This window comes from Centruroides sculpturatus, unplaced genomic scaffold (genome assembly GCF_000671375.1).
Source record: "Centruroides sculpturatus isolate CEXI.00-Female unplaced genomic scaffold, Cexi_2.0 scaffold315, whole genome shotgun sequence".
Lineage (NCBI taxonomy): Eukaryota > Metazoa > Arthropoda > Arachnida > Scorpiones > Buthidae > Centruroides > Centruroides sculpturatus.
Window position 1 is genome coordinate 402,198 of NW_019384544.1, and position 15,679 is coordinate 417,876.

A 15,679-nucleotide genomic window follows, 5' to 3' on the forward strand; every position below is an offset into this window, starting at 1 on the left:
TTATGAATGTGAAGAAGATTTGAGTTTAAATTATCCCAAAAGTAATTTTTTTAGAGATTGTTTTTTTCTATTATTGATCAAGAATAGTTTATATCAAAGTTAGCAACATTCTCCTATATTTAGATTTTTATATAGCATACAAATACTAAAATGCAAAATAAGAATTAAGAGAATACTGTATGTATTTAGATATCATTTTACAAAATGAAGAACATTGAGATATAAATAGAANGAATAGAATAGATTAGAATCGTTTTTCTAACTTACATATTATAGATAATTTTATAAAATTATAATTTCAAAATTTTTTTTTATTCTATTATTATTATTGTTAACTTTTTATTGCTTAATAAATAAATATGTAATTAAAAAAATGGATTCTTAATCATTAATAAATATCAATAGCTTTAAAGTGAAGCTTATAATTATTCAAATATTAAAATTATATACCTGGGGTAATATTGTCATTGTCTTTTAACCTGTTTAAGAGTGTTTCTAATTGATTTGCTTTATCAAACTGTCTTGTAATTCTGAGATTATAAATATCTGCCAAAATATAATCAATAGGTGACAAATCCAAAGGTTCCAAACTTGTAGACACATCTAAGCAAAAATTTTTGATAAATTATTTTCTTTATCTAATAAATAATAAACTTAAAAGTTTAATAATTTAAATTTTACCTATTTTCGAAAATTTCAGCAAAATTTCATATGCTTTTCTTTTCAAGTGCTTTGTTATTTTTTCTTGCTGTATAAGATGGTTGAAACATTTGTATTGATGGCAAGTATGTTTTCTGTTGAATGAATCATTAACAATATTTTCACATAATTTAGCAATAAGATTATTAATACTTGAATCTTCTGCCAACTCTGAAATAAATTAAATATTAAGTTCTTTTTACAATTGAATGAATAAAAATCATAATTAAAATATACAAGTTAATCATAATGATTACCACAATTTCAATTAATATTTTCAAAGCAACCGGTATATTATAACTTAATAAAACAAAAAAGATTTATATTAGAGTTTCTCAATGGATCGGTTGCAAAAACGAGTTTAAGAGTAAGCTCTAGTTTAAACTGATTTCTATCTAAATTTATGTTTATGTAATGAATTTAATCATTATTTATTATGCATATTTATCAAAAAACAATACTTTATTTGCAAATTTTTGCTTTTTCTTGGATTTTTCAAATTGATTGCTGTAATTTGTTATGTTGTATTAGAATTTAATGTCAAAATAGTATCATTTACAATAAGCAATAAATCTTTTTCTTCAAGTGAGGAAAAATTTAGAAATTTAAAACTGTGCAAAACAATCTTCAAGTTTTCGTGAAAATTTTAATATTGGAGAAGTTTTTCGGTAATTTATATAGATTACTGATTACAGAAAAAAGTCGTTTTCATTCATTAAACATTATTTTTTTTAAATATTTATTTAAATAATATTTGCATGTAGAACACAAATATGATGTTAATTCCCCAATGTATGGCAGATTTGCAAAAGTTACTGTATTGCTCTTAAATTTTGTTTTATTTCTTTTCAAAAATTTTTATTTAAGTGCATTTGTCAAATCTTCAGTTTGAAGAGACTTGCTCAGCAAGTGGGTGGGTATGCTTATGTCACCATGGCAAAAGGATTTCATTGCTCATCATCAGCTGTCGACTGTATGTGCCCTGCTTCTTGTCAAGTCCAGACTTCTTCAAAAGTCATATTTATGGGACTAGATGGCTCTCCTTTTGCTTTCTATTCAAAATGGGCCCATTTACTGGATTCTTGGCTATTCTTACAGCAATGCACCCAATATCTTGTATAAGACCCAAGCTTTGTCCCATTGTACTTCCATTTTTTTGTTTAATGTTAACTCTTCAGCAAGTGCAGTACTTATCCTTTGTTTTCAAAGTCTTAATGGTGTTCTTTTAACCTATCTGCTAGCAGGTGGTGCATGCTACCAATGTAAAATCTTGTCTGTCCCATCTTTATATTCAACACACCATGTTTCTAGTCCACTCTTAGAAATTCTTAAGAATTTTTAATCTTATCATACACTGTTGGTCTTCTAACTGTTATAACTTTCACGTGTTGTACTTAAGTGGCACCTAAGTATTTTCACTACATTGACCCGGAGCAATACTCGTTCAATCTGAAGACAAAAAAAATTGCCGAAAAAGCATTTAATCGAATTTGCAGTAGACTCCTCGAGTGATAGCAAGGTAACAATTTGTCTTTCATTAGAATTAAGTCACGCATTTGGAAAGACAAACACAACTACGCATCATCGATTCTAAATCTATCCAATGTTAAATTATAGATTATTACTTCTTGCCAAACTTCCCTCTTCCACTATTCGTAATCTCACCATTCTCTCTCTCTAACATCCCATATGGGGTCGAAACATCTCCAAACCACCCGTCGGGCAATGCCGTTTTCGGAGACAAGCCATTCCTTCTTTTCCAGAATCTCCGGTCACAAGTTATACGGTCCCGGCAAACAAACTTAACGTCATCTCGACAAAATAATCGTACGAGTGGCCACAAATTTAAAAAGAAAGCACGCGGTATCCTTTTACGACACGGACCACGCCTTTCCTTCAAATGAGCGTACATTTTCTCCGTATAACATAGTTTTAAACACAATTAGAAGTTTAAAGTGCAAAAAATTGGTTAATGTGTACCTAGGTAGTCCAAGATGGTGGCGCTTCATTTAGATTAACTATATTTTTAGTAGATGTTTCCTTTTTTTTGTTTATTTTGTTCAAGAACTACCGTGAACCAATAACTAGTGACGTTTAGCACAAGGCGGCCTGCCGGCGGCTCCCCTCCGAGAGGAATCCGTCAACCCCACGAACAGTCAGAAGTGCTGTCATTGGGGCTACCTAGGTACACATTAACCAAAAAATTTGTGCACAAAATCCTGAAACATTATTTATATACACCAAATAAAAGAAAAAAGTATTAATAAGATAATGTTGTCATTATTAACATTTAAAATATTAAATATACCTAAGTTTGTGATATCTTTTCGACCAATCATCTTTCACATCAAGCCAAGTTATCCTTTTACTATAGTCATTCACTTCTCTTTATATTTTCACATATTGTTTTTTAAATATTAATTCAATTGTGCGCCAGACAATATATTTATATATTACAAACTAATATTAGTATATTTTACGATCATTTCTTTTTTTCTAATGTATTATTAACTTATACCGTAATTATATACGGATGGCGTGCATTCAAATCACAACACACGTTTACTTTGTAGTAGTTCTTTATTTTGATACTGGAGGTCGCGTTTCGAAATCGGCTGATTAAATACGTCTTATTATATATATACAGTGAAAACTGCTTAGGCGACCACCTGCATTCGACGGGCACCTGCCAAAACGGGCAAAAATTTCTGGCACGGAATAGTTTATCCATAGAGTCTTCGTATAAGTTACCTGTATTAAACGACCACCTGTGTAACGCGACCGCGGGCATCGAATTTTGGTCCGAAACAACATACAACACCTGTAATAAGCGACCACTTTCGCGAATGTATCTGGTCTAAACTATTGTAAGAACCCATCTTGACGACGTTTCCACCTCCTAATATAATGAATTAGTGTAAACTCTCGTTCGAACCCATCCCGGTCACTTCTCCCACCCTCGAAATTAGGTGCAGGTGTTAATAATTTAGTGTAGGAACAAAGGAAATTCATTTCAGTTTGCTGGAAAATGTCCGAAATGCGAAGTGCTGTCGTTAGAAGATCGTATTAAAGTTATCACAAAAGCAATTAGCGGCGAAGTTTAACTGTGGAAAACGAAATTTATTTTAACCTAGACCTACAGTATTTTCCTTGGGGGTGTAAAATATTGTACACGATACAATTAATCGGCTGATCTCATCGTTTGATAAAATCTATTTTTATTTATTTATTTTGAAGCTCATATACAGTACACGCGCGATAAATAGTTTTGTATCAACCTACCTTATTTCCACGATATTTTTAGAAACATAATATCCAAGTAATTTTCGCAGGCAAAATATTCAAAAAACAATAAACGCATTAATGCAAAAATCAGTTTTACTTCCTTTTTCGACTCCGCATTGTAATGAAATCGTATAATGAGAAAAATAATAAAATCGTTTTATTATTAATTAATAATTTTTCTTATTGTACTTAATTAATTAAGAAAATATTAAATATTAAAAAAAATACAGTATTTTTAAAGTTAAAATAAGATTAAACTAACGAAAACCAAAATCAAAGTGATAGAGAGATAGGACGCGCTTGTATATTGATGACGTAATACACGTAACTGAGGAGCGAACGAAAAGAACCGAGTCGAATTAATTAAATGAAGTCTGTAGCGTCTGTGTAATCCAAAAACGGATTAACAGATTACACAGACGCTACAGACTTCATTTGATGATACAGCAACCACGTCCTCTACATTAAGTCGAATTAATTAAGTCGGAAAAACGAAAGTGCGCGTTATAATCGCGAAAATGCGACTATAGTATTAATCTTTAAAATATTGGTATTAAATCTGTCTTATAATATCATGACGATTCCTGTAAATCGGGTTATCCGATAAGAATAAAATACAATACCAATATAGCCCTATCCTTGAAAAAATTCGCTTATTATTGCTCACCTCGAGTTTTGCTTAGTAGAAATGGCTAANAATTTTAAAATTTGCATGACATTTTTTTTAAAGAAAAAAAGATATCATACGAAAACAAATATAAAATTTTTATACATTTGTATGCGACTTCAATTGTGCATAAAAACTGAAAATATGTGTTTTTCAACCTTTATTTAATAATTTAAAATATTTCAAAGTTTCCAACAAATCAAAAAATTCTGTCACTAAAAAGGCGCGACGTAAAACGCGTTGTGTTTTTGCGGTTTTATTTTAAACGATTTTCAAATTTCCGAGAATACGAATTACGTAATTTGAGAGTGAAATGGTACCGCGGTTCAAGGTTGCTCGAGTCGTACCACTTCCTAAATCGTATCTTTTAAATTTTGAATTTAATACCGCGGCAATAAGACGTACACTTCGGTTNAATTTAAAATATTTATATATTTCCAACAAATCAAAAAATTCTGTCACTAAAAAGGCGCGACGTAAAACCGCGTTGTGTTTTTGCGGTTTTATTTTAAAGAACAGTGGATCGATCAGCTGATCAGTATTAATTATCTAATGATATATTAATTATAAAATCGAGATAGGTATTATTTCAATTCTGAAGCTATCGTTTTCATCACTGTATCTTTATTGTTTCGTACCTACAGGATATAAACAAAAAGCGATGGTAAATAGGTCAGATTTTCTACCAAATTTCTATATGTGAGTATATTCTCGAACTTCCTTTTTCACATGGCCAGCTTTATACGAGTTTTTCAAAATGATAAATCTTAATTCTGTTATAAATTTTTGGTATAAAAAAGAGAAATAAAATATTTTTACAATAAAGATACTTACATAGGGTACGTTCGTAATGGCAACAAGGTATTCCTAAGTAATGCATACACTTCAATTTTTTAATAACTTCTGTATTAATTTTTTAAAAAAAAGTAATCTATATACACGAAAATATTACGATTCCGTTATTATACTGTATATTGATTATTATAATATATAAAATGTATAAGTGTTTATAATATTTCAAAATAGAAACTAATCCATTGTAATATATTTTTAAACTTATGCGTATTTGAATTAAATTGTAGTATTTAATAAATGTTATTTAATATCAAATTTATAATTAGTATACGATTTTTTTTAATAGTCATAGTAACTCCTACATTTAATTATCTCTTTTCGTCTTATGAAAAATCAGAAAGACTTTTAAAAAGTTTGTGCCGGAGTTCGTTGAGAAGCAATGACGTGAAGACAATGAATTAAAGGTGTTATTTTAGAAAGGCGGAGAATTTCTATCTCGGGTTGACATAGGCTGACGACTGCTTCCAAAGGCGGATGTTTGGCAACTATGGCTAATTGTGATAACACTACAAGCTTGTACTGTGTACACTAGCAAAGGGGAGCACGGGGTTTATCATGCCCCGGGAACCACGCGCAGAGGGGCCCCAAATAGTCTCCAAGACAAACGAGATTTGGGGGAGGGGCACCAAAAAAGTGTCGTGCCCCGGGCTCCAGTTATGTTCCTTACGCCACCGATTGTACAGTACTGTACATAAGTGTTCAGCTGGTTATGATCACTTGTCGCGATCGGATTCAAAATCGATTTTCTGTCGGCGGTAGACCAATCGATTTTTTATGAGATATTTTCAGACATAGGAATTATTATTATTTAGGAAAACAAACGTTTTAGATTGAGGAAGTCATTCCAAAAAATATGTTTACATTTCGTTATATCACAAGTCTGTACGAATAAAAAAATATATATATATTTAATTAATCCCAGTAAATTAAACATTCATTTAGTATTAATTCGTAAAATTACATTTAAATTAAAATTTTATTACAGGAAACGAAACATATCATTATATAAATAAAATGACTAAATAAGGAAAAAATTAATTAAATTCGAAGTAACATATATAATTATAGAGGGCGATAAATGTTACTATGACAACATAGTTGTTTACAAGAACACATGTTTTGACGTTAGGTTATACATTAGAGTAAGTCATAAATGGTAGAATATTACATTAATATGTTTTAAAAAAATGGCTTATCTTATACAAATTATTTCCTTTTGTTTATATAAAATAATAATAATAAAAATTAGAATTATTAAAGATGATAATAATTTTAAAATTGAATTTTTAACATTTATAATTTTAGGCCTAAATACTTTGTGCTTAAACCAAGTAGAAATTACCAAGTTTTCAAAGATTTTAAAAGAAAAATGTCAGTCAGAAAGAAGAATGATCAAGACGAAAAGAATTATCCAAGGTAAATTAACTTTAAAAAATCAATTGATAATTATAATTTATAACATGCAATTCGAATGCATATTATCAATTGTGGTGATTTGGATAATCGAATTATCATTCAAATCTGTAAAATTCCTTCTTTTCGGCTGATTTCTTACACGTTTGTAATCACTGTAAAAGAAAATGTGAAAGTTCTCAAACTATTTTTAAAATTCCTTAATATTATTTTAAAATTTTAATCCCTTAACTATTTAATAGTTTAGGTATTTTTATTTTAAATGAATATACTTAAAAATTGAAACTGTTATTGACTGTCCAACACGGAAAGAATATTTTCCCGTGATGGCCATTCTCGTTTAATTAATTGGCCGTGGTTATTTAGCATGCGACAAGAATCTGCCCGGCTATCTGGTGCGATTTTTCTGGCGACTTTGGTCTTTATTTTAAAATTAAAACGTGTCAAAAACGTGTCCCTTTTTGACACGTTTTAATTCATCGAATCATTCGAGATGTTTAGAATCCGTGCAGAAACATCTGAGATGTAAGAAAATTATGACAATTTAGATGACAAAGCTCGGCGCTTTGAAGAGAAATATAGAAAACAATATTTGTATAACGGATATTTAATTAATTTTCATACTAAGTTACATGGATTTCTGTACATTAATACAATGACGTTATAAAAACAATGCTATGATGAAACGATGACGTTTATTAAGTTATTTATTTTAACGTCATAATCATAAATGCGTCATTTATATTTATGAATTAAACGTAGTTAATATTGTGTTATTACTAGTGTTGCAACGAATAGTATATTCGGCCTCAGGCCGAATACCGAATATTCGGCCACGCCCCTGGCCGAATAGTCGAATATTCGGCCATACTATTCGGCTCGATTAACGCACGTACGAAAATTGGCGCGCAAACCGCGTTATGGCAAGAATCTCGCTCTCTATTGGCCCGCTGTCACTACGCTTCGCCAATCGCGTTAATTCTTGACAGTTGAAGAGGACAGACACGAGCGTCATGACAGTATGCGATAAATGATATCAAATGTGAATAACAATAAAATGACCTACACGGAAAAAGAACAGAGAAGGACCGCGAAGTGAAAATGTGAAAATAAATATGAAATTGAGTCGACAACGTAATCGAACGAGTCGAGGCAACTTATTGGCGCGAAATTCGTGGCCGTCAATGCCAAACAATTGTTGTCATAGACTTCGGAAAGCTAAATGCTTGTAATGAAAGTCACTTAGCGTGCACGGGCGAAAGCCTGGGACCGTTCGGGCTACCAAGCTGTCTCGAATATGTGAAATCATAACTGTGACATATACCGACGTCCTATCTGTTTCTTTTCTCCGTTATCACCAGGCTATGACTCACGTAATTATAAAATGGAAAAACTACGACGGAAAAGTGACGAATCGAAAGTATCGTGAGCGCGTATTATGATGTATGCATAGGCATACGTGGACTAGAGAGATAGAGGAAAGAGAAAGGAAAGAGCAAAGATCAGCGCTTAAAAAGGATAGGCAGGGTCAGACCCTCACGTGTGCAACGATTCTCGACGAATAGGTCTGTACAGTACGTGTGCTGATCTTTGTAATTATAAATTGTGAATACATATGACTAATATTATTTTCTTTTTTATTTTGTACATGTTACAAGTTATAAATAAATATAAACAAACAACACTAACCCGATAACATTAAATCTAAATACCAAAATGACTAATTTAATGTGTTTTTGTTATTTCTTACTCCTGTTTTTAGATATTCGGTATTCGGCCGAATACCGAATAGTAACCGAATATTCGTTACATCACTAGTTATTACATCAAGACCTAAGACGTGACGTACAGTTCGACGGTATACTGTACCTGGACGACGGCCGCCGATCGAACTCTTTCAATATGCCGATAATAAAATCATTATAAAAAGTTTTATTTCCTATAAATTTGAGTTTTTGTTATTCTGGATAACATTTTGAATAAAAATCATTCGTTTCTATGCAATTTTATCCCTATAATGGTAAAATTTAGCGATAGAAGTTAAGTAGCTCTGTGGAAATTCTCGTGAACTTTAACCTTTCGTCTGGAAGTTTCGCGATGATCACATCACTGATAACGAGAAAAGCCTAAGTTTAAACATTGAGCTTTTTAGATTCATTAATATTTTATACAGGAGTGTCTACAGTGCTAGATGAAGAAGAAAGTTTTTTTTAACGAGTTTTGCACTTTTCGATTGCTTATATTTCGGCAACCCCTTTACAAAAAAATCTGAAATTTTGAACATTATCTAAGAAAACAATTATCTTTCGAACATGATATATTTAAGCATACTCTATTCCGGAATAAAAGATTTTAAGTTTTTTCTATTAGACGAAAATTTTTTCAATAAATCAGAAGCCCGTTAAATCGAGAATTTACTATATTTACTGTACTGTACAGTACATATTTTTGGAGAGAAGTTTATAAATAATAAATAATTTTTAATGCAAAAAATTTAATCTATCACTTCTATTATCTAATTTAATTTATCATAATCTATAATCCTGTGATCCCTATTTATAAATATCCAAGATAAAATGTCTGATTCTCTTATAGTTTAGTGTTTCATTGTAATTGTTTCTTCTTTTATATTAGTTCTTTTATATTGGTGAATAACCTACTAAACAGTTTCATTTATTTTCTTCTATTTCATTTCCAGTTAAAGACTGCAACTCCTTGAACTTTATTGCTAACTGTTCAACTTATTATGTGATGAATTACATTATAATTCAGTCATCACTTGTAATATGATTTTTTACGCTTAATATAAATTTATATTTCTAGGATGACAAAAGAGTTTTTAAGAAAGCATTGTAAAGAAATGAAATTATATGAAACTCCTTATCTAAATGATACTCTTTATTTACATTATAAAGGTAAGATTGATATATATTTAAATATTATCAGATAACTAGAAAGAAGTAAAGCTTTCATGAACAATTAAAATACATTTTTGATTATTATCAAGGTTTCTGCAAAATTGAAAATTTAGATGAATATACAGGATTGAAGTGTTTATGGTTAGAAAGTAATGGTATCGGGTGCATAGAAAATTTAGAAAATCAGAAACATTTAAGGAGTTTATTCCTTCATCAAAATTTGATCAGAAATATTGAAAATTTAGAATCTCTGAAGAAATTAGATACACTCAATTTAAGCAACAATTATATTAAAAAAATCGAAAACCTAAGTAAGTTTTTATTGATTTTAAAGTTTTTCTACTTAATTATTTTTAGAAATAAAATATTATTGAACTATTAATACTAATGTTTTTTTTTTTTTTTTTATACAAGTCGACCCCCCCTATAACACTGTTGATTTTTCTGTTTTATATGAATTCCATGTTTTACGAGTCACTTAGATTTTACAAATATGTGAGCCATTCACAGCCGGACACACGTATTTGTAAAANTGTGAAAGTTCTCAAACTATTTTTAAAATTCCTTAATATTATTTTAAAATTTTAATCCCTTAACTATTTAATAGTTTAGGTATTTTTATTTTAAAACAGTTGTTTAATATAGAATTAAAATTATTATTGGATATTTTTAAATTTAATTCTGTAAGTTTTTGTTAACCGTATTTACAATTAGGCTGTCTTCCTGCATTAACTACACTACAAATTAGTCATAATATGTTGAGCACTACTGACGATATTCAACATCTAATCGAATGTCCAACATTGTCCATGATTGATCTGTCATACAATAGATTGGATGATATAAATATATTAGAAGTATTTTCTACAATGCCTAATTTAGTAAGTCGATTATGTATGTTTTTATTAAAATATATATATATATATATTCTATTAGCGTTTCTTATCTTATATATTTTATATTCATCTGATAAATATTATTGCAGCGTGTTTTATATCTGACAGGAAATCCAGTAATAAGAAAAATATCAAATTATCGTATCACATGCACTGTAAAAATTGTAAGTATTGAATTTAAATATTGTATTTCATAATTAATTAATTAATTATTCGTAAAACGAAATAGTCCATGTTTTACGTTTTTATATTTTGTTTAGAAATCACTGTTATATTTAGATGACAGACCAATTTTCGAGAAAGACAGAGCGTGTGCAGAAGCATGGTAAATAGATTTCACTTTGTGCCATTTCTCTTTGTTGAAACTATTGTACAGTATTGTATTTTAATATGTATGGAAATATAATTTTAGGGCCAAAGGTGGAAGAGAAGAAGAAAGAAAGGAAAGAGAAAAATGGAACGAAATAGAAAGGAAAAAGCTCGAAGATTGCGTTAATTGTCAGAAATTATTATTATTATTTTTTAATTAATTAATTTATTTATTAATTAAAGTTTATGTTTAGACTAATTTCTGTTTTAACATATTCTTTATATAGACTTATAAATAGTAAATTAATTTTAAGCTAATTTTAGAAATGAATTATTTCAGAAATACTGTATATTACTTTAAAATTATTTTGTGGAATTTTAAATTTGTTATATTGCAATTTAAGAAATCCATTTTATATAGAAAGTCTGCTATCAATTGAATATTAATGAATGAGCTATTTACATTAACAAAATTTCAGGTAAAGAATAGAATTGAATCCATAATATAATTCTCGCAAAAAGACAAGAATATATTATCGGATATGACATTCAAACATTCTGAAGTATGTTTTCCATATACCTATATTAAAATTCAGATGGACATACAGAATACATACTACCATGTTTATCGTATTCCGATTCAACATCATATTCACTTTCAGACTAAATTGTCAGTCGTTGTTTCATAACAAAGACGGGGAAAGTGAAATTTGTTCGCGCGCAGCGATGTCAAGGACACAAAACACTAGTTACCATACTGATCAATTGTTAGGGAATATTCGATTATCTATATATTTACTTGGTATATGCAGGAATTAACACATCTCTTGTTGTAAGGCACCAGTATTTTTCTTGCACCTAAGGAAGTACTGTCTCATGTCTAGTTACTTTTCTTCTTGATAGAAGGGAAGACATTACCAAGATTTATTTTTTCTTAAGCCACTTGCTGAAGTTTGCAACAAATCTGGCTCAATGTTGGTGTTATAAGACATCTATGGAAAATTGTATTTTATATAGCTGCTTTTAACATGTGGGATTAAATTTCTTTCTTTTTTTTATCTCACGTTAAATTACTTTCGATTTTGCTACTTTTGAATGGAAATAATACGATATGTAAGACATTCCTACAACCAAAAGTCTGCTAAAATTAAATCAAATGATTTTAAAGGAAAGAAATGTAGGAAATAGCGATTCATAATTCGTTTTTCAACACGATTTTCTTTATAGTTGTTTAGCATTTCTACTGCATGAGTATAATTCTAAGTAAATAAATGATGTAAATTTGCGTTTTTTGCATTTTATAGATTAAAATCGCATTTAATTTCTAGTAATAAAAGATTAAACTATTTTTTTTCTTGTTAAAATCTTCCATATTTGATATTTTTGTGTAATTTTTTTTTTTAACAGAATCAATACTTTATTTTTCTTTTGAAAAGTGGGGAAAAGATTAGAATTTTAAACTATTTCGTTTATACTATGTTTGTACTTGTTTTATAATAATAATAATAATTTTTTGTTTTTGCTATTTGAAGTTATATTACAAACTAAATTAATATTTTAATAAACTTTATTCAGATGTTTTAGAATTATCAAAAGGAAGTAAAAGTTTATTGCAAAAAGCTTTGGAAGAAGAGGAATTAACATCAGATTCTACTTCAGATAATGAAGAAATAAACGATCAAATATCAAATTCTGACTTAAATAAAGAATATGAGGAAGAGGATAATAAAACAGACGAGAATATCTTAGAAAAATCAGTTTTAGATTATTACATGGATAATGATGGAGTTAATAAAAATGATATCAGGGATGAGAATGTTTCAGAAAAAGAAACTTTTGAATTACTGTCAAATTCTAATGACTTAAATAAAGAATTACTGAAAAATGTTTCAGAAATGGAAATCAAAACGGAATTAAACGAATATTACAACAACGTAACAGATAGCAAGCCGATTGATGATACCGTGCAAATAGCTGATGAATTGAAATCAGATGAAAACGAAGATGAAAATGAGAAAAAACACAAGAAGGATCACAAATTAACAGAAATATCCGAAAACGAAAAAATGTAAGAAAATATAGGGGAGACCGGGGCAACTTCGGCATGCGGGGCAAGTTTGTCAAGCGCTTTTTTTTAAAAACAAATTAAAAGGAGACTTTGGTTATAGGTTACGCAGTTGAGTTTTATTGGTGGCTTGTTGAGTGTAGTGTTTTTATTGTTCTCCAACAAGCGTAGTTGAATTATCAAGCAAATTTTCATTTTCGTTCAATTCCATATAATATTTTTTTTCCATTTATATTGAATTGGCAGGTTTTGTTATAATTCCATGATAACGAAAGTTACTTTTCCTGTTAGAAGGATGTAACTTCAACTTATTCACGTGGCCAGATCATGGCTTGGCATTCTGTTCTCAGGGTTGTACTTAATGTTTCGAAATCATGACTAGCGGGGTAAGATCGGCAACATAAAGCCACATTAGAAGCAAAGGATAAAAATCAAACAGATGATAAATGAAAACATGTTTGCATTTGTTATTCATGTATATATGTCTTTGAACTTGCATTTCGTTGTAATAATATTAAATGGGTGTTGGATTTGTATTTCTTTGTTCTAATAGTGAATTCCAACTTATACATTGTTAATAACATAATTTTATATACGTGCCTATCTTGCCCCATTACTGTTGCCCCTATACCAGGGGCAACTTTAATAAAAATAATTAAAATAATTACAACTTTACAAAAAGAGAGAAGTTGCCGATCTTGCCCCTATACCCGGGGCAACTTCGTCAATTTCTCTCTTCTTGTAAAGTTGTAATTATTTTAATTATTTTTATTTCCAAACTGATTTTAACCAGTTCTATTGTAAGGTAACATTCCAATAGACAATATGCAAAGCTTTTTTTTTAGTTTACAGCAGTATTTATTACACAAAATTTAAGTAAAGCTTAACATGCCGATCTTGCCCCGGTCTCCCCTAATATCGTAGTTTTGTTAGATTTAACTTAACAAAATTCCGAAAAACTTTAAATAATTAATGATTAATTGTAATTGTAAAAGCCTTACTGTCCTTTTTAAATTCTAATATTGTTAATTGTCTACTTGGACATTATTTATTAATAGGACTTAATACTGGTGTTTAAAGATTGACACAGCAATGAGAGTTAGTTCAGGAAAGAGCAAAATTTCTTTATTATATCACCTGTAGTAATAGTTTCTGTAACAGAAACTATTACTACAGGTTAATAAATAATGTCCAAGTAGACAATTAACAATAATATTAGAATTAATGATTAAGATCTATATAATATGGCCAGTGTCATAACTAGGCATTCGCACAGGGCCCACTTGGAAGGGCGGATGGTCCAAAATGCATGTATTTCTTTTATTACTTTTCCAAACCTAATTAATTAAAATTCTTAAAGTTCTTAAAATAATAGAGAATTATGAAATTTTAAAGTATATTTATTAGAAAATATATTCTTTCAGACCTTTATCAACGTATAATGAAGATGTAAAGGAGAAAGATATTGAAGATCTAATTGCTCGTGGAAAAATATCGAATAATACCATAAGAGCTTATAAATTTCCTGAAGAACAAAGTAAGTAATATGTTTCATTTATTATGAACTCATTAGGAAACGTGGTTAAGAGGAAGATAATGAGCGAAAGTTTTTTGAAATTAACTTTTTATTTATTACATATAAAGACAATTTTATTTTTCCGGCCATTATAACAGTGGGAAAGTATGGCGATCGGTCAAAAAATGACCTCCCCCAAGATTTTTTGGACTCAGGGTACTTTGAAACGTCGAGAAATGCAAGGAATTTCCTATATGTATTGATGTTAAGTGTGTATGAGTGTGGGGATATAATTTTGTTTACCCACTTTGAAGCTGAATAAATCATGTGTCTTTTGTCAAAAATTTCTGAAATTTTGTAGAGAGGTTTTTGTATTATGGGGATTGATGCTATTAAATTTTGGCTGTTAAAGGTCAAGGGGATGGTGAGATAGATGGGGGTTATGTGTCATATCGAATGGGGACAGAGTTAATGAATACTTTATTCGTTAGTTTTTTGTATATATTACATAGTATTATTATTGTAAACGTTTAATTATATTTTAAATTTACAGTTGAAATTCAAGAAATAAAACCAAAATATGCGCCTATACCTGAATTAATTGGTAAGATATAACTATTTATTACATTATGAAAAATATAGCACAACTAATTACTGCATTATTATTATATATTTTATTACTTTTAAGATGATAGCGACATTGAAACTATTATCTTGGATTCTGAAACTCAAGCTACAAATGAAAATTTGGTAATTATTATTATTATTATTTTATCTATTTTAAAAACATTTATAAATAAAATATAATGTTTTGTATCTTTATTTACATTATTTTAATAACAAATATTAAATTTGTATATAGGTTCGTGATCATAATACTTTTTTAGAAGTGGATGACAAAAATATTTTATTCATAAAAAACAATAAAGGCAATTTGAAAGAAGACAATCTATTGTTAAAAAAGCCACTAATAGAAGAATTGAATTAAATATTTATAATTTATGTTTTATTTATCTTAAAATAATATAATATATATATATATATGCATTCTATATT

The 15,679-nt window shown here is 29.1% G+C and overlaps 2 protein-coding genes across 2 annotated transcripts in view; one reads left to right on the plus strand and one right to left on the minus strand.

Annotated features, from left to right (window-relative positions):
• Positions 1-3,293, minus strand: part of LOC111623457 (gamma-tubulin complex component 6-like) — a 73,229-nt gene extending 69,936 nt beyond the window's left edge. The window contains exons 1-3 of the mRNA XM_023366041.1: positions 3,008-3,293; positions 682-870; positions 451-603 (exon numbers count right to left, since the gene is read on the minus strand). Coding sequence (XP_023221809.1) covers positions 451-603; positions 682-870; positions 3,008-3,038 — 373 coding nt within the window. The 5' untranslated portion in view covers positions 3,039-3,293. The remainder of the gene's footprint in view (positions 1-450; positions 604-681; positions 871-3,007) is intronic.
• A 3,328-nt stretch (positions 3,294-6,621) lies between these two features.
• On the plus strand, positions 6,622-15,626 carry LOC111623466 (dynein assembly factor 1, axonemal-like). Its single transcript, XM_023366050.1, has 13 exons — positions 6,622-6,662; positions 6,812-6,922; positions 9,743-9,834; positions 9,927-10,148; positions 10,552-10,718; positions 10,823-10,897; positions 10,994-11,058; positions 11,146-11,231; positions 12,618-13,110; positions 14,532-14,644; positions 15,177-15,227; positions 15,312-15,373; positions 15,486-15,626. Exons 2-13 carry the CDS (start codon positions 6,876-6,878, stop codon positions 15,609-15,611), a joined length of 1,599 nt encoding a protein of 532 aa, XP_023221818.1. The 5' UTR covers positions 6,622-6,662; positions 6,812-6,875; the 3' UTR covers positions 15,612-15,626.
• The last annotated feature ends 53 nt before the right edge of the window (positions 15,627-15,679 follow it).